At 42.9% G+C, this 24075-nt stretch overlaps 1 protein-coding gene across 1 annotated transcript in view; it reads left to right on the top strand.

Annotated features, from left to right (window-relative positions):
- Window positions 1-24075, top strand: part of LOC106584313 (xenotropic and polytropic retrovirus receptor 1 homolog) — a 103809-nt gene that overhangs the window by 44164 nt on the left and 35570 nt on the right. The window contains exon 3 of the mRNA XM_014169421.2: window positions 23804-23905. Within this exon, the coding sequence (XP_014024896.1) occupies window positions 23804-23905 (102 nt within the window). The remainder of the gene's footprint in view (window positions 1-23803; window positions 23906-24075) is intronic.

The following is a 24075-nucleotide window of genomic DNA, read 5'->3' as shown; positions in this document are numbered from 1 at the left end:
ATCATACTGTACTGTATCAAACTGACAGAAAGCCTATACCTCCACACCTTCCACAAACCACCATGGATTCTGAGTGCTGTGTGTTAGTAATGTGGTGAATGTAATCCCAACTGACACTGATGAAAGGTTTGGACAAGCAATTCATCCAAAACAACGAGAAACCATTTTGGATATGTTATAGTAGCTTAGATATGTTCATTTTTATCCAAATCCACGCTATGTGATGAAAATAGGTTAGAACCTAAGTTCCTATCATTTAATCCACAGAGGGCACATGTTGAGCGGGTCAATGTCATGAAATCACTGAAATTAGGTTATGGATGGTAGAAGATTATACCTGTAAATAAAATCCATGCAGCAGCAATACAGTATCCATCATGATAAACATGTTTTTCTTGGTCCCGTTTTCTCCATGCAGGCGTTTTAGGGTCCCACCAGGACTGTTAGAACTGTTTAAATGAATTCGCGATCAGATGTGATTGTGCTCCCAGCCTCCAATGGAAGGGCTGTGTCTGTCACATCAATCAGCGGGTATGGCAGGGAGGCTGATCTCCCAGGACCTGGCTGAGGAGAGGAGAGGAGTGGAGAGGGCAGCTTGCTGATCCCCCTGGCTGGGGAGATTGAGGTTCACAAAGAGCCGGCTACCTCAGGGGGATTCCTTCTTCCATCAGCTCTCTGTGTTTTTATTACTGCCATGATTAATGCAATAATGCAGACCCTATTAACCTCCCCCTCTCTTCTGTATACACACGAACCCGCCCCCACACATCCCCCAAGGGAATTTACAGATTCACATAGGCACGCCCATGCGGTGTCACATGATTCTACCTCTCCCGGTGGAAACAAAGACAAACAGCTCAGAGATTAGAGATCAGTTAACCCATAGACAGAGTCATTAGGAAATGGTCCTGTATTATACTGCATCAACAATTTCCTTCTATAAGCTGTCTGATTGAGCACAATGGCAGTCTTATTTTTAGCTCTCCTAGCTACTCCACCCAGGTTTCTCAGTTTGCTTGAAATCCCCAATTGATATGGGAAAAGTATGTTGTTGTTTTTTTTACACATGATTCCCCAGTAGAAGGCTCAGTCTAAAAGGATTTTCATGTAACAGTGCCAACATGTAGTCCTGCTGTACCTACACACTCTGCCTGAAGAAAAGGGAATGGTCACTGGTGGACCCCTTTGTCTGTCAGTCTGTCTATCCTATGAATGGTGTATTTGTCATGTTTTAGGGTGTTCTCAATCTCATTTTACGGCAATCATTTGTAATGCTCTTTTCACCCCTCAGTGAGATTAGCTATTCCAGCCATAATAGGAGTGTGTTGTATTGATGGTGAGGCATACTGAGAGGGGTGTTGCTTGCCATACAATACAAGGTACCTGACTCGCCTAATCAACGCCCATTGACTATTTTCTGCTGACTGCTTGCAGTGTGCAGATTACTTTTCAATGGAGTTCCTCTGAAAGTAGAGGGATTTTTTAGTTGTTGTCTCCTTTCTGTCAAGATATGTAGTTATTATGGATGTATGCCTTATCTCAGATCAAATTGGGGACTTTTTGTTATACTGAAACAGAAACGCATCATATACAATCTGAAACAATCCCCCAGACCCTCTCAATCATGTTCCTTCAGCCCTACCCACCCACACACCGACACGCAGGTGCACACACACACAGGATCCTGGATCGGCCCCCCTCCCCAGATAGCATATGAACACGTCATAAACCATGGCAAATAGTTTTAGAATACAGTAAATTAATTTTAAATGCAAAATTCTCTCAGCCTCATTGCAAAATGTGTAGAATTGCAGGAAATTTGCTTTAAAATGTGCAACATTTTCTCTCTGCCACATGGCAAAATGTGTAGAATTGTACGAAGTTAGCTGTTTCCCCTTAAAACTATATAGGAAAAAAATTGGGCAGAGGGTCCCACGCCACACTGCAGTACGCCACTAACACACAAACACACCACGGACACCTGCTCATTCGCATGCATGTGCACACATTCATGTGAAAGCAATTGGCTGCATCGGTGGAAAAGCCTCACTCCTGTAGGTGGTTGCTAATGGCTACACCATCCGAGGGAGCACACGGAGCAAGATGATGATGATAATGTCAGACCCAGTGAACCCACTAAAATGGAACAGCTATTTCCTGGCAGGCAGCCAGGTGACGGCTGTATTATTATTTCCATCAAAAACGGTTTCTCAGAAAGGGGAAAAGAATGTTATAGTTCTACTCAATGCAATCAACATATTCTTTCAGCACATTCACATAAAATTCAAGGACAAAGTAGACTGTGCATGTATTTCTTTTTAAAAACTTTGAGATTTGTTCCATGCATTTGTATTCAAAGTTTGTACTGATGTGGTGTTCATATTCTTAGACACAGTTGACGTGGGAAGTTTACGGACACTTAGGTTTTTTAACTACTCCATAAATTTCTTGTTAACAAACTATCGTTTTGGCAAGTCGGTTAGGACATCTACTTTGTGCATGACACAAGTAATTTTTCCAACAATTGTTTACAAACAGATTATTTCACTTATAATTCACTGTATCACAATTCCAGCAGGTCAGAAGTTTACATACACTAAGTCGACTGTGCCTTTAGAAGTTTCTGATAGGCTAATTGACATCATTTGAGTCAATAGGAGATGTACCTGTGGATGCATTTCAAGGCCTACCTTCAAACTCAGTGCCTCTCTGCTTGACATCATGGGAAAATCTAAAGAAATCAGCCAAGACTTCAGAAAAAGAATTGTAGACCTCCACAAGTCTGGTTCATCCTTGGGAGCAATTTCCAAACACCTGAAGGTACCACGTTCATCTGTACAAACTATAGTATGCAAGTATCAACACCATGGGACCACGCAGCCGTCATACCTCTCAGGAAGGAGACGCGTTCTGTCTCCTAGAGATGAACGTACTTTGGTGCGAAAAGTGCAAATCAATCCCAGAACAACCGCAAAGGACCTTGTGAAGATGCTGGAGGAAACCGGTACAAAAGTATCTATATCCACAGTAAAACGAGTCCTATATCGACATAACCTGAAAGGCCGCTCAGCAAGGAAGAAGCCACTGCTCCAAAACCGCCATAAAGAAGCCAGACTACGGTTTACAACTGCACATGGGGACAAAGATTGTACTTTTTGGAGAAATGTCCTCTTGTCTGATGAAACAAAAATAGAACTGTTTGGCCATAATGACCATCGTTATGTTTGGAGGAAAAAGGGGGATGCTTGCAAGCCAAAGAACACCATCTCAACCGTGAAGCACTGGGGTGACAGCATCATGTTGTGGGGGTGCTTTGCTGCAGAAGGGACTGGTGCACTTCACAAAATAGATGGCATCATGAGGTAGGAAAATTATGTGGATATATTGAAGCAACATCTCAAGACATCAGTCAGGAAGTTAAACCTTGGTCTTAAATGGGTCTTTCAAATGGACAATGACCCCAAACATACTTCCAATGTTGTGGCAAAATGGCTTAAGGACAACAAAGTCAAGGTATTGGAGTGGCCATCACAAAGCCCTGACCTCAATCCTATAGATAATTTGTGGGCAGAACTGAAAAAGTGTGTGCGAGCAAGGAGGCCTACAAACCTGACTCAGTTACACCAGCTCTGTCAGGAGGAATGGGCCAAAATTCACCTAACTTATTGTGGAAGCTTGTGGAAGGCTACCCGAAACGTTTGACCCAAGTTAACCAATTTAAAGGCAATGATACCAAATACAAATTGAGTGTATGTAAACTTCTGACCTACTGGGAATGTGATAAAAGAAATAAAATCTGAAATAAATAATTCTCTTGACTATTATTCTGACATTTCAGATTCTTAAAATAAAGTGGTGATCCTAACTGACCTAAGACAGGGAATTTTTACTAGGATTAAATGTCAGGAATTGTGAAAAACTGAGTTTAAATGTATTTGGCTAAGGTGTATGTAAACTTTCGACTTCAACTGTATGTGCTAAACTGCTTACTGACTGTAACATTACTGCATGATTGTAGCGGGTTTACCTACGAGTTAGTTCTATTAGCTATGTCGACTGGGACGTTACTTTAGCTAATATGGTGACAACGATGTAGGCTGTGTGTATTGGTTAAAGTATGTTTTTTTGCCTGGTCAGATAGTGATGTGTTGTGCATTGAAGTCCACAAGTGAAGGGGTGAGAGGAGGAGAGTGCATAGATGCAAGAAGGAATACAATGGGGCTGATATGAAAGTGAACTGTGTTTATGCGTGATCAGGGGTGTATTCAGTCCGCTGATTCTGTTGAAAAGGTTTCTTAAATGGAAGCAAACGGAACGAAATGGGGATAAACATACCTGGATTTGTCCAATAGAAACTCTCATTTGCAACTGTTGGACTAATGATTACACCCTAGATCAGCTAGATGCAGGCAAGAGTGTGCAAGGCTGTCTGTCACCTCAAATTTTTCTCTCTACCTGTGTGCACTTACGTTGTAAACTTTCATTCATAGGCTAGGTTGTAGCAACCTCATGATGGGTATAGAGAAAATGTAAGTATCATGTAGTAGCCTAAACTACGATGTTACATTGAACTGAGTGAATGGAATATGAATGACAGTCATCCAATATGCTGTAATAGAAATAAGGCCATGTTCATAAAACATTTTTTTTTAAAGTCTATCCTCATCTTAAATGGCGCTGACCGCTGCTTCTCTAGACATATGAAATATGTTAGTGAAATGAATCACCAGCCTTGTGATGTGGCTTAATGAACTGTGTCCACTGTGTTGACTGTGCTCAGTCTGCATCGCAGCAGCATCGGCAGTAGCAGCGATGCTTTCCATTCAATGCAGAGCTGTGTGAACACCGCCCTTATCTCTTCCACCTGAGTGCACAGTACAGGGGAGAAGCAGAGCATAGGAGAGAGGGAGAGAGGGAAGACAGCCTTCTCTCAGTCTAACATCCATCAGGGCGGTAAATGAGACATCAAGAGGACAGCCAGCCAGCCGGTTCTGATCCTCACTGCGTGTCTTAAAAAAGGGTTGGTTATTAATATCAATCTGTCTGATGAGATGAGAACATAAAATGATTTGTGTTAGTCAGCCTGGCGGGCGGTCCCTAATGAGGCGTGAACAAATAGACCTGCCCCCCTAATGCAGTTGTTTATGGGAGAAATCCTCCATTCAGGAGGGATCTGAACAAAGAGGAAATGCGGGTGAGACATTGCATTATTGAGAGGGAATGAGGTTTTGGGGCTGTCCTATCAGTCTAGTCCCAGACCTCCACACGCTGGTCCTCTCTCTGCTCCAAGGTAATGATTACCCCCTCATGATCCACACAGTAATAGAATGTAATGGGGACATTTTAATTAATGACACACTACTAAATGGACCTTTAAATAGGAGATAAAAACATGACAGCTTTACAACTGAATATTAGAAAAAAATCCCGAGATATTTAGGAGCTAAAGTAATGAGATTGATCCATAAGGGATTGGCAGCACGGTCAGCGTCAGCAGAGCTTCTGTGTTCCGTTGAATAACTGCTCTCTAACTGGACTCTGATCTCATTACAGACTGGGGCTAATCTCATATGTCAATCCATCACTTGCAGGAAAGATATTTCCAAGTGTGCACACTACACATCCAAACCATTATCTTGCCCAGTTCAAAGTTTAGCTTTATTTTTTGCTAGAGTTCAAGTTATTAGACTTTGCTCTCAGTCATCGGCCAGTGGAAATGTTTACATTTTATTTTTAATTATTGACAAGATTATCAGACATTATTCCCTGCATTTGATATATCATTAAATGTCCTCAGACCTGATGATAGATGCAGTTTCTCCACATATGGAAATGTGTTGTTATCAGTAAGAGCTAGCTGTCCTATCTGGGCGGATAGAGGACAGAACAGGCTTTCTCTCCACTCTCTGTTGCTCTGCTGGTGTCTGTTGAGAGTTGGCAAACACTGCCAGACTCTGGACATCTGCTGGGAGAGAACACTTTTCTGATGAGTCTTGGCATCTCCTCGCTACTTCCCCTCCATTTCCCAGGCCCCAGCCTGCTCCTGCATCCTCTTACGGTGACACGTGGGGTCAGAGAGCTGTGCCGTAGGGCATGTGGAGCCATATTGTCTGGGGTCTGTGCTGGTGTCTGTGCCGGCCGGTGCAGCATGGTACAGTTTATGGGTCAGCTCCAGCTCTCCTGAAGAGAGCAGCACGTGCCTCGCTGCCTCATCCCTCAGCTCTTTATACCATGACATTTCAAAAGGGATGAGACTGTTTCCAAAGGCAGACCAGGCCACCTGATTTCATGCTGGCAGTGCAGTGCAGTGTTGTGCAGTGCTATATGCTGATGTATGCAGTGACAGTCCTGTTAATTCACAGGCTTCGTTGCAGTGCTCCACGGGGGAGGAGAGGGAAAGTGTTCATTGTCTTATTATCATGCCAGCATATACCTCTGTCTAAAATAATTGAAAGCACAGTCCTGCCTGTTCTAGCCGCCTGGCTGAGACTTAGTTCTGTAGCAACCCAGAGTGGACTTAGCTTATTCAGCAGGGTAGTGTTTTTTCTTTAAAAGATTATCCTGTAATACTTAATCTTTTTGATTAGATTTGGTCCTATTTGTTTTGAGTGAAAGAGCTCTGCTATCCATGACTGTCACAAGTGTCGATGAAGGGGGACCAAAACGCAGTGGGTAAAGTGCTCATCTTCTTTTATTATTTAAATAAAGTGAACACTTAAACAAAAATAACAAACCGACCATAAACAGTTCCGTAAGGCACATAGGCTATACCGAAAACAACCACCCACAAAGACACAGGAAAAACAGGCTGCCTAAGTATGGCTTCCAATCAGAGACAACGAAAGACACCTGCCTCTGATTGGAAGCCATACTTGGCCACACATAGAAAAAGAAACATAGAAATGGAAAACTAGAACCAAAAACCCCTAGAACCAAAAAAAAAAAAACACACAAAACAAACAACCCCCCTGCCACGCCCTGACCAACTACAATTACAAATGACCCCTTTTACTGGTCAGGACGTGACAGACTGTGCATGCTGAGTGTCACAGTATCCAACGAAGGTGGCGCCCCTCCTCGGTCGGGCGGCGCTCGGCGGTCGTCGTCGCCGGCCTATTAGCTGCCACCGATCTATGTTTCTGTCTTTTGGTTTTGTCTGTCTATCCCGCACCTGTTTCGTGTCTGTCATTAGTGGGGGGTTATTTAGTGTGTATTTTCAGTTTGGGTTCTCGTGCGGGATTGTTTATTGTCCACTCAGGACAGTTGTGTGTGTGGCCTGTTTCGCTGGCCTGTGTACGATTTATTGCCGGGCTGCGCCCCGTGCGCTTTTCTTCGTGTTTTCTCTTGGGAATGTGTTTTCCTGGCGGACTTATTTAAGCGCCCTGTGCCTTTCGGCTATTGTGTTTTGTTTACCGTGGCATTAAAACACTGTTGCTCCGGGCCTCTGTCGCCTGCGCCTGATTCCGCATCTCCACTGGTCCTAGAATTCCGTGACACTGAGACAATAATATTTATTTTCTTTCTTCATTGGCGCAGTACCATACTAATAAAAGCTGATATTATCTGAAATAGTTAACATGATAAAGGGAACTGTGCCAAATGAAATGCATTTACATTTTAATTCCATATTGTAGCTAAACTACAACACATGCTATGATACAAAACCTGTTGTGGTTCAGGTTTGATTATTACCCCTCCAGGATCTGTGTTGTTGAATCATTTCCCCAGTCTTTTCATCATTCTGCTTTCACTGTCACAGTCAGACACTTGTGGGATCTCTGACATTTGTTTCAGTATATATTCCCTTAGTAGATGATTCCCTGTAATATATTTACAGTCACGCAATAATCACTGTACACTCAGTACTTCTATTTAGTATGTGTACAACAGTTCTAATATTCTATTTCAATGAGTGTGTTGCAGAATCGACGTTTAGAGGGACTTACACAGTTTGAAATATTAAATCGTAAACAAATCCCAGAAGACTTAACAAACTTTGTGAAAAGTCCAAGCAGGTAAACATTTCATTCTCCTTCATAAGTTCCATTCCTTTGCTTGACAGAGAACAGAGTAACAGACAGTAGCCAGTGAGCCCTTCAATCAACTCTTATCAGCCTGACGTTTCCTTGTGCCTTTACCTGGGGAGGTGTGGGAGAGAGGAATAAAGGAGGGCCCTAATCTTCAAGGAGCCGCTGTATGTGGAGCTGTGAGCAAGCAGGGTGAGGTCTGGGCCAAACTTCCTCTGGCTGTCAGCACAGGAGATAACACTTAACAACAGCAGCAGATCAACACTGCCAGCCTCTACAGGGCTCTGAACCACAGAGAGAGGGAGGAAGAGATACAGACAGGGAAATAGGAGACATACAAAACCCTGATATGTTTGATGTGCTCTAAAAAGTCTCTGTGATAACGAAGGATCACGATACGGTGACAACTTTAGCATGATCTTATCAAGGCTAAGATAGATGTAAGGACTTCTACTAAGTCAGTGAGGGGAGAGAACAACTGGTGTAGACTTTACTGTGAAATGCTTGCTTACGAGCCCATTCCAATGAATAATAATACAAATATATTATACAGTGCCTTCGGAAAGTATTCAGACCACTTTACTTTTTCCACATTTTGTTACGTTACAGCCTTATTCTAAAATGAATTGAATAACAACATTTCCTCAGCAATCTACACACAATACCCCATAAGGAGAAAGTGAAAACAGATTTTAAATTGTTTTTGCAAAAAAAGAAATAATAACTGAAATGACCTTATTTACATAAGTATTCAGACCCTTTGCTATGAGACTCAAAATTGATCTCAGGTGCATCCTGTTTCCATTGATCATCCTTGAGATGTTTCTACAACTTGATTGGAGTCCACCTGTGGTAAATTCAATTGATTGGACATGATTTGGAAAGGCACACACCTGTCTTTATAAGGTCCCACAGTTGACAGTGCATGTCAGAGCAAAAACCAAGCCATGAGGTTGAAGGAATTGTCTGTAGAGCTCCAAGACAGGATTATGTCGAGGCACAGATCTGGGGAAGGGTACCAAAACATTTCTGCACCATTGAAGTTCCCCAAGAACACAGTGGCCTCTATCATTCTTAAATGGAAGAAGTTTGGAACCACCAAGACTCTTCCTAGAGCTGGCCGCCTGGTCAAACTGAGCAATCGAGGGAGAAGGGCCTTGATCAGGGAGGTGACCAAGAACCCGATGGTCACTCTGACAGAGCTCAAGTGTTCCTCTGTGGAGATGGGAGAACCTTCCAGAAGGAGAACCATCTCTGCAGCACTCCACCAATCAGGCCTTTATGGTAGAGTGGCCAGACGGAAGCCACTCTTCAGTAAAAGGTTCATGACAGCCCGCTTGGAGTTTTCCAAAAGGCACCTAAAGACTCTCAGACCATGAGAAACAAGATTCTCTGGTCTGATGAAACCAAGATTAAACTCTTTGGCCTGAATGCCAAGCTTCACGTCTGGAGGAAACTTGGCACCATCCCTATGGTGAAGCATGGTGGTGGCAGCATCATGCTGTGGGGATGTTTTTCAGCGGCAGGGACTGGGAGACTAGTCAGGATTGAGGCAAAGATGAATGGAGCAAAGTACAGAGAGATCCTTGATGAAAACCTGCTCCAGAGCCCTCAGGACCTCAGACTGGGGCGAAGGTTTACCTTCCAACAGTACAAAGACCCTAAGCACACAGCCAAGACAACGCAGGAGTGGCTTTGGGACAAGTCTCTGAATGTCCTTGAGTGTCCCAGCCAGAACTCGGACTTGAACCCGACCGAGCATCTCTGGAGAGACCCTGAAAATAGCTGTGCAGCGACGCTCCCCATCCAACCTGACAGATCATGAGAGGATCTGCAGAGAAGAATGGGAGAAACTCCCCAAATACAGGTGTGTCAAGCTTGTAGCGTCATACCCAAGAAGACTCGAGGCTGTAATCGCTGCCAAAGGTGCATCAACAAAGTACTGTGTAAAGGGTCTGAATGCTTACGTAAATGTTTATTTCTGTGTTTTATTTTGAGTAAATTAGCAAAAATAAAAATGTATTGTTTTTGCTTTGTCATTATGGGGTATTGTGTGTAAATTGATGAAGAGAATAAACAATTTCATCAATTTTAGAATAAGGCTGTAAAGTAACAAAAATGTGGAAAAAGTCAAAGGATCTGAATACTTTCCGAAGGCACTGTTTATACAGTGCCTCTGACCCTTGTAGCCCTATGATTATTACATTTCCCAGCAGCCCATAGTAAATATGCTTCCTGTGCTGTGGGTTTCTTTGTTTGGCTGGAGAATTGTGTGGTCTACTTCCTCTGTGGCCTCACTGTAGCTCCGTCTCCCTCCTCCCTCCGTCTCCCTCAGTCTCCATCCTTCTCCCTCACCTCAACTTTTCAATGAGCCCCTTGGTCTAAACTACGTAGTCTCTACTGGGACTGCCTAAAAACACGCCATTTCGCCCAAAGGGATTTTCGTAGCTGGTTAGGAAAGCATTTTCCCTAACCCCTTTCCTAACCTTAACCTAATTATCCTAACCTGCTGCATAAGTTCTCCTAACCTGGTAGGAAAAAGTCACTAGCTGTATTGAAGTGGCGTGTTTTTAGGCTGTCCCAGTCTCTTCTGCAGTGCCTTAAATGCTGTTACTGTCCGGCTTTATCACAGTGATGGTGGAAACAATCCAGGGCAACGCAGAGCAAAGCAGAGTAGGGCAGTGGGGAATAGAGCCACAGACCTACACACTCAGAATTAGATGGTAGTGCAATGTTTCCACTTCAGGAGTCCCCCAAACAATTACAGTAGCAACATGGTACTGATAAATGTGGAATAAATTACCCACATTGTAAGAAGAATCTTGTTGTCAGACTCTGATTAGCCATTGTCTTGACTTATATAAGCTATAAGAGGCTATATACTCTCTAAGGTAATTGGTTCAAAGCTATTGTGAAAGTTTTACTATGGTAAAAGATTTAAGAAGTTATAATCAAAGTTTGACCAACTTCCCTTTAGGTTTAGTATCGTAGCTTTAATGTGGTTTGAGGAATGTAGACTTCATTAAAGGGATACATTCAAGGATCCTTCTATGCCTGAGAGGAGATAAGCCAATTTGTCTCTAATTCATTGTTTTGATGTTCATTCCTATTATGGTGCAGAAATTGCCTGAAAGTACATCAGAGGCAACTTATTCTGCACAGTATGTCAGGCTTGTTTCTTATCCAAAATGCAGAAGGTTTCAGAACCTTGGACAGCGCTTCCAAACTACAGTACTGTAGCAAAAGGGATTGCCTGATTTCGTCTAACATTCTCACTACAGTCAATTCAAAGGAAGGGATTATTTTCAGCACAATCAACAACTGCTAGGACTGTTTGTGAAATATTCCCTCTTCACTTCTCTAAAGACATGGCAATAAATAGACATTCAACCCCTCCAGCATAATCTAGTTTGTGGCAGTGGGTTTTATTAGGTAGTGAACTGGTGAATGTTTCATGATTCATTCTCCCTGTGTCTCTCTCTGTCTCACTGAGCTGGTGTAGTATATCATGATATAATCCTCTTGGTCCCTCAGATCATTTCATATCCCATCTGGTCTTGGCTCCTTCCTGCCACTAATGTATTCAACTGGTGCAATACCTGCAGGTTGCCGGCAATCCACCTCAACACACACAGACACACACACGCATGCGCAATCACGCTTACACACACACTTATCGATGCACTGGATAAACAAACACCTCTCTCAAAGTGGTGAGCCTCTTACGACTACAACTGTGTTTGATTCAGTTTGTGTTGCTTACTTAGCAATCTGTTTTATTTATACTCCTCCTTATTCGGGCTGATACTCCACTCTGGGCCTGGCAGGCTAGCCTAGTTAATGTGGATTCTTAATGGTCTCTTGGCACCACAGCTGCATGATTGGTGGAATTAATTGTGGCTGGAGGGGGAATGGGAAGAGGAAGGAAGTAGAGTGGGAGGAGGTGTTGGGACACTGCCTGCCAGGTTTTGTTTCATGTTCTTTTTATCCTGTATGCCTGGAACAAGAGGATGTAGGTAGAATGGAAGAACTGCTCTGTGTTGAGTGCTCTCTCTCGCTCTCTTTTTCTCGCTCTCGCTGGCCATCCCTCCATCATCTTGCCTCCAGGATGAGATTCATCCCAAATAAATGTCAACTTGCAAGGAAGAACTGCTCTATGGGAGTGCTCTCTTTCTCTCTCTTTCTTTTCTCTTTCTTTTCTCTTCTATTTCTTTCTTTCTTTCTCCCAAAAAACAAGGCTTCCTAACTCCTCAGACAGGGTGAAACCTTAGAATAATGCCAGCTGAGGCAGCACAGGAGAACATCCACCCACTCCCTCAGTTCAATACAATTAGGTGATAAGATATGAAAAGGATCCTATCTAATTTGGATAGGTCGAAGAGTCCTCACAGCACCCATAAGAATAGAGCTTTTCTTGTATTTTATAGCTACCTCTGGTACACTTCCATTCCATTAAAATGATTGAAGTCAGGTTGAAGGGAACGAGATGAGAGAAAATAATATAGTGTCAGTAACTGCACTTTCAGCTAAGGTAATAATGATGCCAGAAGGACATGGGTGATAAAACAACAATGAGGCGTCATTACATGGCTTAACTGAAGTGGAAAATGACTGGGGCTCTTATAGCTGTGTGTGTCTGTGAGGCTCAAAGAGGAATCCATGTCATGCTGTATCCCCTGACTACACCTTCTGGACAATAAGAGATGATGATATCACTGGTCCGAACTAGAGGTCGGCCGATTAATCGCCATAGCCGATTAATTAGGGCCGATTTCAAGTTTTGATAACAATCGATAATCGGCATTTTTGGACGGTGATTATGGCTGATTACATTGCACTCCACGAGGAGACTGCGTGGCAGGCTGACCACCTGTTACGCGAGTGCAGTAAGGAGCCAAGGTAAGTTGCTAGCTAGCGTTAAACTTATCTTATAAAATACTATCAATCTTCACATAATCACTAGTTAACTACACATGGTTGATGAAAGAATAAACGTTTTGTTTTCAAAATGATAGTTTCCGGATTTGACCATATTAATGACCTAAGGCTCGTATTTCTGTGTGTTTATTATATTATAATTAAGTCTATGATTTGATATTTGATAGAGTAGAGAGCGGTGGTAGGCAGCAGCAAGCTCGTAAGCATTCATTCAAACAGCACTTTCCTGCGTTTTCCAGCAGCTCTTCGCATTGCTTGAAGCACAGCACTGTTTATGATTTATCAACTCCCGAGATTAGGCTGGCAATACTATAGTGCCTATAAGAACATCCAATAGTCAAAGGTATATGAAATACAAATGGTATAGAGAGAAATAGTCTTATAAATTCCTATAATAACTACAACCTAAAACTTCTTACCTGGGAATATTGAAGACTCATGTTAAAAGGAACCACCAGCTTTCATATGTTCTCATAAACGTTAGCTTTTTTACATGGGATATATTGCACTTTTACTTTCTTCTCCACCAATGTTTTTGCATTATTTTAACCAAATTGAACATGTTTCATTATTTATTTGAGACTAAATCGATTTTATTTATGTTTTATATTAAGTTAAAATAAAAGTGTTCATTCAGTATTGTTATAATTGTCATTATTACAAATATATGTTCGGACTAGAGGTCGGCCGATTCTGATTTTTCAACGCCGATACCGATACTGATTATTGGAGGACCAAAAAAAGCTGATTAATCGGCCAATTTATATATATAATTTATATATATATATATATATATATATATATATATATATATATATATATATATATTGGCCGATTAATCGGTATCGGCTTTTTTTGGTCCTCCAATAATCAGTATCGGTATCAGCGTTGAAAAATCATAATCGGTCGACCTCTAGTCCGAACACATCACCCACAGTTCCTCTGGGCCAGTCATACTCCATGTTCCTGTCACAATCCCTGTGATAATCGGGAAACTAGGAAGATGTTCAGTAAAAATGGAGAGAAAAGTGGACTTGGACATAAAATGTAACACAGATACATCCATTTTCAACTAGAAAAGAAAGGCTTCCAGTTGATTACGCTATATGATTTTTGTAAACAACCCTCTCCTTCATTATTACCTGTGACCCACAACACCTCATGTTTCTTTCTGTGTGTGTGTACAGCTCAGGGAGGGTTAGAGCCTCTGACATGGTGGAGAGCTCATGTTTGCTCATCTCCACATGGGGGTTAACATGAAGGATTTATGTGGAGGTTTAATGGGGTGGGTTAGGGACCACCCATCTAAGGAGGGGGGGAATTGAGTGAGGTTTAGAGAAGCTGCTAGTGCCCCTCATTATGTATTTAAACCAGAAAAGGGGAAGCGCTGCCCGCCCGTTATGCAACCTGCAAGGGAATACACCACGACTTGTTTTTCTCAGAGAATGTATTGTTAAAGCCCAGATTGTTTTTCTTTGTGAAGGTATGGAATAAACACAACAGGCAGTAAGTCTAGTCATGTTGTCTTCAGATATAGAACATTTTGTTCAGGTCCCCTTATTTCTTTCACTTCTGACCTCCATAAAGGTCAACAGGATATCAAGAGCTTTAGAGTGGATTTATGGTTGCTGGTGTATTGTTGTATTGGTTTCTCATGAGGTAGACTAATATGGTACTGCTTCCTCCAGTAACAACCAATGAGGTGTTCCCAACCGAACTGAGTCTTACCCAGGGGCGTCATGCACCCCAAAAATCTGAGGGGGCACAAAGTATGTGAGGATGGCCTTGGGGCGGTTGTTCGTAAATTGGAGAATTTAGCATTTTTCAAACACCTGAAACAACTTTTTCCTGCAATCTATAACCATAATCATTATGCTTAATTCTATGTAAAAAAAAATCTCAGGGGGAACATGCCCCTGCCCTGTGCCCGCTATGGGCATAATGCCTCTGGTCATACCAACAGCAGCTTAGCTGGAGCAGGAGCTGTCCATAGTGCTGAACCTCGTCCTACAGTAAAATATACTGTAGAATTCATCACGGCTCTGTAAATGTGGCTGCTAATGGTTTGTGTAGGTTTAGATGCTATCACACACTCGCAAACACTCAGAGTCTACTCACCCATCCCTCCACTACAGAATAATTGTGTTTTTCTTTTCCTGACTGCTCTAAAGCACTTACATTTTTCTCACTTCCCTCCTGTGACTGCCTTGGGCGTCAGTTGAAACATGTTGGTAATGGCTGTATGCAGGCTGGGAAGCCCCGTGTACTGGGACTATGGTGCATAATATACCCCATCCCCATCAGGCACTTACAGGAAATGTCCATGATATGCAGCGTTTGTTAACACGTCTTAATCAAACTGAACTCGTACTTTTTAGAAATGCTAAATCCAGTATCCACTGAAACAAAGAGAGCTAAGAAACCATGAAGATAAACGGGGGGAAAAAACAACAACTTACCCAGCCTGTCCTCCATGAGACTCTGTCATGACTAAAAGGGTACAAACCTCACAGCTCCATCATGTCATATAGACAAAACAAGGAGCTCACCTCAAAAGAAAGAGTAGAACCCTGCTCTGTGCTGACAGAGAGGTGAAACGCAGATGTAAAACCAAAACAATCAAACACTATAGGAGTCAGCCAGAACATCCATCTTCACACTGAGCCCACAGGGACAGAACTATTAGTCTCCCAGGAGGAATTCCATCATCGTCTCACTGCTTGCGCTACACACACACACACACACCACCGATCCACCTATGCGCTCCCTCATTCCTGTAATGTCAGGGCCGATACTGCTGCAGGATACCATTTACTGACAGCCGGTGGAGCCAGCTTTGGTGTGACCCAGCTTGTTTACTCTCTGTGGCTCTGGGTTTTTGTAGCAGAATGCTGTTTGGGGGCAGCAGTGGGCTGCCTGGAGGGGTTACCCTGAGGGCTGTTGGCTGTGCCACAGTACCACTCAGAGGGTAATGAGCTCAGGGGAAGCCCTCCAGAATTGGCCGTCAGAGGGACACTGGGGAGGACGATACCTTTTGGAGTATGAGTGGACTGGGCTGTCTCCTCACCAGACAGTGGTGCAATAACGAGGCCCCATACGGTGAGAGAGAAGGGCTTGGATTCAAACAAATACAGACACCTTTGATTAATGAGAATAAATGCTCTATATCATTATTATTTCACACCCGTTTTAGTCTTTTTTTATCTGCAATTAAGCTGTCCATTTATATCCGTCCTTTTAGTTGAAAATATATTAGCATGGAGTCATAGACAGCTTGCACTTTCCTCTAACTCCGGGTGCCTAATTATGTTAATTCATGCAGATTTGAGTCTTTGGAAAAGGTTGAGGTGAAGAAAATGAGGCTGGAATGTTGGTTATAGAGACATTTTTGCATTGGACGCCTGGTGAATAATGTGTAGCTACAGGGCTGTTTCAGAGCAGAGCTGCCTCTCACTCCTTTGTTCTAACACATCACACACACACACACACTCACGGTCTCCTGGGGTCCAGCAGGGCTCCTCAGTAGAGCGTCAGTGGGGGGAGAGAGGGGGGCGAGGGGTCACTCCACAGCCCTCTCCCTATCCTTCTGTCTAGGCTTTCATCTCCTCCATTTCTTTTCATAACATCCTCTAGGCTCATTTCATCAAAAGTCCACATGCGTCTTATTTCTCTGTCTTATTTGTCATCTGCCTCCCCTTTATGTAGACTGGTTCCCAGTGTTCTATGACCCCTTCTTTTGGGATATTGTTTTTTACCTTGTTTTGCAGCAGTACTGCAGTTCCCTATTCTCACAGGATTTTTCTCTACACTTGAGTCTTACCCCAGTCTGTGCTGGGAGGAGCGATAGCTTGCCAGCCAGCCGACGTAAAATGGCTGAACTCTCCCTTGATTGTTTCCTGGCCCAACGTGTATTGTGACTGCAGTGTCATTGGGAAGTGAGTCATGAAATGCTCTGAGGCTTGGGCAGAGCATACATCCATCCCTCAGATAGGTAGCTGTGTCCTCTCATCCTCCTCTCCTCCAGACGGGATGGGAGGTGCAGTGTGGATACACACTGTAGGGCACTCACACGCCCTCCTGACCTCCTCAACTCAACACTGGCTATTTCCCACTGATCGCAGCTGTTTTACAGCACTCTGTCTGTCTGTCTGTCTGTCTGTCTGTCTGTCTGTCTGTCTGTCTGTCTGTCTGTCTGTCTGTCTGTCTGTCTGTCTGTCTGTCTGTCTGTCTGTCTGTCTGTCTGTCTGTCTGTCTGTCTGTCTGTCTGTCTGTCTGTCTGTTATGTTCTAAGTCCATAACAATGCTTGAACGACATCAGGAGACCACTTTTGAGGTATGGGAAAGAATCGAAGATATATTTAGATTTTTGAGTGTAGTTACCCTTTTAATTAAAGTGTGCAGGCACCTAGCACTGTTATAGCTAGTTAACATTTAATAGAGAAGGTTTTTGGGAAACCTTTCCAAATTACTAGAAGATGGTTAGGCCTATCATTAGCATTGCTATATTTTTCCTGTTCTTTAATTGTTTGACACCTGGACGTTTTACTTCATATTATGAGGCATGTCTTACCTTGCTTCAAAGTAGCCTATAGCCAAAATCCCACCATAGAAACGTGGAGGCAATTATTTTCATAAAGACTTACTCATATGCGTTCTCCTGTCTTTAATTCTTTAAACTTCCTTTCATTGTCTAGCAGCCAAAGACATTATCCTAGTCAAATTAGCAACCCATGATAGTTGTTGCATCTTTAGATCTTCCCTCTTTCTAAGTTACTAATGGATATTTCCATCTCTGTCCATGAAACCGCTTGCATGTGCGATGCGAATTTTATAACTGTGTTTTCCCGCAATTACATTTTGGAATGGTCACACGTAGGCCTACCGCCGTGTGTTCATTGTTGCACCTAAAATGTGAACAAATAATAGTTTATCAACATTTAAAACTTAACATTCTAATCTGTTCCATCAGCCTTATTAATTGATACGGCATGTACTTTCACCACACTACTTTGATATGTGTCAGTGGGGATTGAGAAGTGAGTATACACAATGCCCACTTAAAAAATAAGTGGGTATACGGCGTATACCTGCGAATACCCTCCACTACACCACTGGATAGAACTAAACACACATATTAGTCTAAATGATTACAACAAACTAACCATAGACAGTATTACTGGATAATTACATGTTCCCAGGGCTTTTGCATTATACATAGCATATTTGTACATCATTAAAGGGAATTATGTGTGTGAAATACATGTTATAATAAACATGGAATTAAACTTTATGTGTGTTTGTGCATTAGTGTGTGTACATCGATTAGATGTGTGATTGAAAGGGGTCTTTTGAACTTGTCTGTCTGTCTGTCTGTCTGTCTGTCTGTCTGTCTGTCTGTCTGTCTCTCTCTCTCTCTCTCTCTCTCTCTCTCACTCTCTCTCTCTGTGTCCCCCTCTCTCTCTCTCTCTCTCTCTCTCTCTCTCTCTCTGTCCCCCTCTCTCTCTCTCTCTCTGTGTCCCCCCCCTCTCTCTCTCTCTCTCTCTCTCTCTCTCTCTCTCTCTCTCTCTGTGTGTCCCCCCCTCTCTCTCTCTCTCTCTCTCTCTCTCTCTCTCTCTCTCTCTCTCTCTCTCTCTCTCTCTGTGTCCCCCTCTCTCTCTCTCTCTCTCTCTCTCTCTCTCTCTCTCTCTCTCTCTCTCTCTGTGTCCCCTCTCTCTCTCTCTCTCTCTCTCTCTCTTTCTCTCTGTGTCCCTCTCTCTCTCTCTCTCTCTCTCTCTCTCTGTGTCCCTCTCTCTCTCTCTCTCTCTCTCTCTCTGTGTCCCTCTCTCTCTCTCTCTCTCTCTCTCTCTCTCTCTCTCTCTGTGTCCCTCTCTCTCTCTCTCTCTCTCTCTCTCTCTCTCTCTTTCTGACCCAGCTAAGATAAGTTAAAGGGCATCTCAGTCCATCTCAGTCCTTATGTTCAGGCTCAGTTCAGAAAGTTGAAAGTTGTTTTTCTTTGTTCAAGTCATTATGTTGGTTATGTTGTTTGTATGCATAATCAGGACTGCAAGATGCCTCTCATGGAGATAGGCTGAACTTCAATAAAGAGGACATATTTAGTATGCCAGCACCTTGGGACTATTTCAGTTCATAAAATGAATTATGAAGCATTTCCAACCACTGAGTATGATTAACATCGAAATGTATTATACAGTGCATTTGGAAAGTATTCAGACCCCTTGACTTTTTCCACACATGTTACATTACAGCCTTATTCTAAAATTGATTCAATTAATTGTTTTCCTTATCAATCTACACACAATACTCCATAATGACAAAGAAAAAAATTGATTTAAGAATGTATTGCAAATGTATATTAAAAAAATACAAATAAAAAATACTTACATAAGTATTCAGACCCTTTCCTGTGAGTCTCGAAAATTGAGCTCAGGTGCATCCTGTTTCCATTGATCATCCTTGAGATGTTTCTACAACTTGATTGAATCCACCTGTGGTCAATTCATTTGATTGGACATGATTTGGAAAGGCACACACCTGTCTAAGGTCCCACAGTTGACAGTGCATGTCAGAGCAAAAACCAGGCCATGAGGTTGAAAGAATTGTCTGTAGAGCTCCGAGACAGGATTGTCGAGGCACAGATCTGGGGAAGGGTACCAAAAAATGTCTGCAGCATTGAAGGTCACCAAGAAGACAGTGGCCACCATCATTCTTAAATGGAAGAAGTTTGGAACCACCAGAGCTGGTCGCCCGACCAAACTGAGCAATCGGGGGAGAAAAGCCTTTGTCAGGGAGGTAACCAAGAACCCGATGGTCACTTTGACAGAGCTCCAGAGTTCCTCTGTGGAGATGGGAGAACCTTCCAGAAAGCCACCATCTCTGCAGCACTCCACCAATCAGGCCTTTATGGTAGAGTGGCCAGATGGAAGCCACCCCTCAGTAAAAGGGACATGACAGCCCGCTTGGAGTTTGCCAAAAGGCACCTAAAGGACTCTCAGACCATGAGAAACAAGATTCTCTGGTCTGATGAAATCAAGATTGAACTCTTTGGCCTGAATGCCAAGCTTCACGTCTGGAGGAAACCTGTCACCATCCCTACGGTGAATCGTGGTGGTAGCAACATCATGCTGTGGAGATGTTTTTCAGCGGCAGGGACTGGGAGACTAGTCAGGATCAAGGCAAAGTACAGAGAGATCCTTGATGAAACCATGCTCCAGAGCGCTCAGGACCTCAGACTGGGGCGAAGGTTCACCTTCCAACAGGACAATGACCCTAAGCACACAGCCAAGACAATGCAGGAGTGGCTTTGGGACAAGTCTCTGAATGTCCTTGAGTGGCCCAGCCAGAGACAGGACTTGAACCCAATCGAACATCTCTGGAGAAACCTGAAAATAGCTGTGCAGTGATGCTCCCCATCCAACCTGACAGAGCTTGAGAGGATCTGCAGAGAAGAAATGGGAGAAACACCTCAAATACAGGTGGTCCAAGCTTGTAGCATCATACCCAAGAAGAATGGAGGCTGTAATCGCTGCCAAAGGTGCTTCAGCAAAGGACTGAGTAAAGGGTCTGAATACTTATGTAAATGTGATATTTACGTTTTTTATTTTTAATAAATGTGGGGGGAAAAATCTAAACCTATTTTTGCTTTGTCATATGGGGTATTGTGTGTAGATTGATGACGGGAAAAAAACAATTTTAGAATACGGCTGTGATGTAACAAAATGTGGAGAAAGTCAAGGAGTCTGAATGCACTGTATTTTTAAATAGACAGATATTTTTCTCATTTTTTCTGTAAAGCTGTAAATCGTTGACTTCCTTGCATGCTCTAAGGAACATTTTCACCGCCTTTTACCGAACACAATCAGTCTCTCCCTGCATTCCCGCTCTCCTTGCTGGTGAATAGAGCAGGGATATCGACAGCCTACAGCCTTGGGCATCTTTTTCTTATTACCGAGAAAATAATTGAATGGCTCTCCATCTAAAGGCTTCAACTTGCATCAAAGGGTCAATTCATATGATAGGCCAGCTAACATTTCTATTATAACCCTACTGATGGATGGTGTGATGTATCCCTCGCTGTGACATTTAGATAGAACATCAATGATGCATCAGTACTGGTGTCAACTCGCAAGTCTGGACAGGCTAACATTGATAAGAGAGTGATCGGGATGAATAATCATTGAAAACGAATAAGGGTTTTAGTAGCAGAGAGAGGATATAGAGAAGCACATTCTCTCAGTGTGCAGATCCTCTTTGTCTCTGTCTTTCTCAGTCCCAGTAGACGAGGCCTGTCTCTTACACTGTGACTCTCTACTCTCAGGATCACTGTCAGATATTGCCAGCTGTTATAGACTGATGGGATGTGGTTACTATGAAGCATTAGAACTATAGCCTGTTAATCCTGTGGTGTAGACCTGTGGCTTGGGACAGCGCCCTGTGGCCCTGGTCCTCTTGGCTGCCATTGGGGAGGGGAAGGGGGTGGGGGAGCGGGGGATGCAGACAGAGGAAGGAATCCCCCGGGCAACTCACAGGGGTGTTGGGTTACTCTGTGTGGCGGATGACTGTGAGATTAAAACAACATAACACAGGAGGAGAGGTTACTGAACAGACTCCTGACCCAGCCTGGTTCAGCCAGAATCCTTAACCAAATTAAAGGTGCCCTTATTTTGAGCTGAGCCAGTGGGAAAGGAAAGACACCTAGTCAGTTGTACAACTGAATGCATCTTCCACATTTAACCCAACCCCTCTGAATCAGAGAGGTGCAGGGTCTGCTATAACTGACATCCACAGCACCCAGGTAACAGTGCCTTGCTCAGGGGTAGAACTGCCTTGCTCAGGGGTAGAACAACAGATGTTTACCTTGTCAGCTCAGGGATTCGATCCAGCAACCTTTCAGATACTGGCCCAACGCTCTAACCACTAGGCTACCTGCCGCCCTGTGCTTGTCCCTAACATTTTAATTATTTATACGCTGTGAATTACTGCCTTTGGAAAACAAGCACTTGTGTACCATCAGAGGAACGAGAGAGGCAGGGGCGTGTTGGTGACCTTTGTGGGCTGAATAGAAACACTCTGTCAATTGTGGAGGTGACTAGTGCGGGCCGCCTCCCAGACGGTCCTACTAGGTTCACCGCGCGTCCTAGCCTTAGATTATCCCGCGGTATGAGTCGCATTGCCGGTGACGGGGCCTCCCTGTCTCCCTACCTTAGGCTAAGTTAGCAGAGGAGGCTTGGGCTCCACTTTATCAACCCGGGTCACCCCTCTTGATCTATCTCTGCCTGCCAGAGGTTAGCTCACTCCTTCCTACTTCATGGGTAGTTTGTGACAAGGTCTACTATGTTCTTCTTCATCTTCCTTGTCTCAGTGTTATCATGCTGATTCACAACACCATCAAGGCCTTTTGAACTAATTTGTCTCTCTTGGTTTGATCTACCCTGATCTGAATGAGAAAGAGCATTGTTTAAGATAGTGCATTGATCATAATTTGCTCACACACACATAATATACACGTACATTTATACTGAATCTACACACACCGACTCAAACAATCATCATATATGCTGCTGCTACTCTGTTTATCATATATCCTAATGTCTAGTCGCCTAACCCCTATACATATCTACCTCTATCAATCCAGTATCCCTTCATATTGTAAATACTGGAACTTCTTATTTCTTCTGTTTATATCTCGTGTGTTATTGTTCTACCTTGTTATTTTCAGTATTACATTGATATTGATGACTGCATTGTTGGGGTTAGAGCTCGCAAGAAAGGCATTTCACTGTACTTGTGCAAGTGACATTAAATCTTTAAACTGATTGTTGTCTAAGGAGAATCAGCCTGAAGGATGTGGAACAGATAGCTGTATTTCTCCAAAATATGCTCACATTCCTCTCGGTCTACAATTACCATATTCATGAACTGTTGCACAAAAAGCTGGTTTCAATAGTGGTTTGTGTTCATGAATTGTTTCTCATATCTAAAAGCCTATCCAACTGACAATCTCTTAGAAAAAATATATATTGGAACCAAGACTTAAAAAGACCTGATATTGGCACAATATGGAGGGAATGTTGGAACATAAGTAACGAAATTACAGTTAACAAAAATGTATGCTTAATCCAGTGTAAACATATGTATAGAATTTATTATACAAGACAAAATTCACAAATTCTACAGCACAATGGCAGAGTCATGTCTTAAGTATAAAACTAACAATGACTCAATAGTCCATGTCTTCTGGTAATGTTATAAAGTCCATAAGTTATGGGCGAAGTTAGAAAGTTGGCTGTCAGAAGTAGTATTACAATGTAAATGTACTTTTAACCCGTCTGTCTGCATATTTCAAGACATGGCATATGAGGATGCAGTGAGATACTCATCTTACTTTAACGTATACTTAAAAACTGAATACCAACCAATCTTCCATTGTTAACACAATGGGAATGTCAAATGCTTTATTAACTAAATGTTGATAGTGCGTGGGCAACGGAGAGAAACAAAATGGTGCAGTTTGAGTCCATGTGGCGGAGACTGATGCGGGTGCTGGAGATGAGGGTGTGAGCATGTGGCTCTGGGCAGGTCTGATGTAGTTGATGTTTGTGAATGTTCTGTATTGTTTCTTTTTTGTATCTCACCAAAAAAATAGAATTGTTTCTCATTGGTTACATAATGTGTTTTTGTTGAATATTGTTATGATAAGCAGCTAATGTACCTCTTCTCTGAAAACTGACCTGTCTCTCTCTCTCTCTCTGTCTCTCTCTCTGTCTCTGTCTCTCTCTCTGTCTCTGTCTCTGTCTCTCTCTCTGTCTCTGTCTCTGTCTGTCTCTATTTTCCCTCTCCAGTCACAGATGAAGACACTGTCAAGAGATACTATGCCAAGTTTGAGGAGAAGTTTTTCCAGAATTGTGAGAAAGAGCTTTTGAAGATCAACACATTCTATTCAGGTAGGCCTATTTGATGGAGCAGTGCTGCTATATGAGTTATTCTCTCTAAGACCCTCCTGTTGATTGGCCCTGAGCATCTGCAGTTTGCCCACTCACAGCAGGCTAACTTCTAATGCCATAACTGTCAGCCTCCAATGCATTGGGAGTAGTTAGTAATTGCCTTGACGTCT

This window comes from Salmo salar, chromosome ssa23 (genome assembly GCF_905237065.1).
Source record: "Salmo salar chromosome ssa23, Ssal_v3.1, whole genome shotgun sequence".
In the NCBI taxonomy this organism is placed as follows: Eukaryota; Metazoa; Chordata; class Actinopteri; order Salmoniformes; family Salmonidae; genus Salmo; species Salmo salar.
Note: the sequence above shows the minus strand (reverse complement) of the source record. Positions and strands in the feature narration are given on the sequence as shown.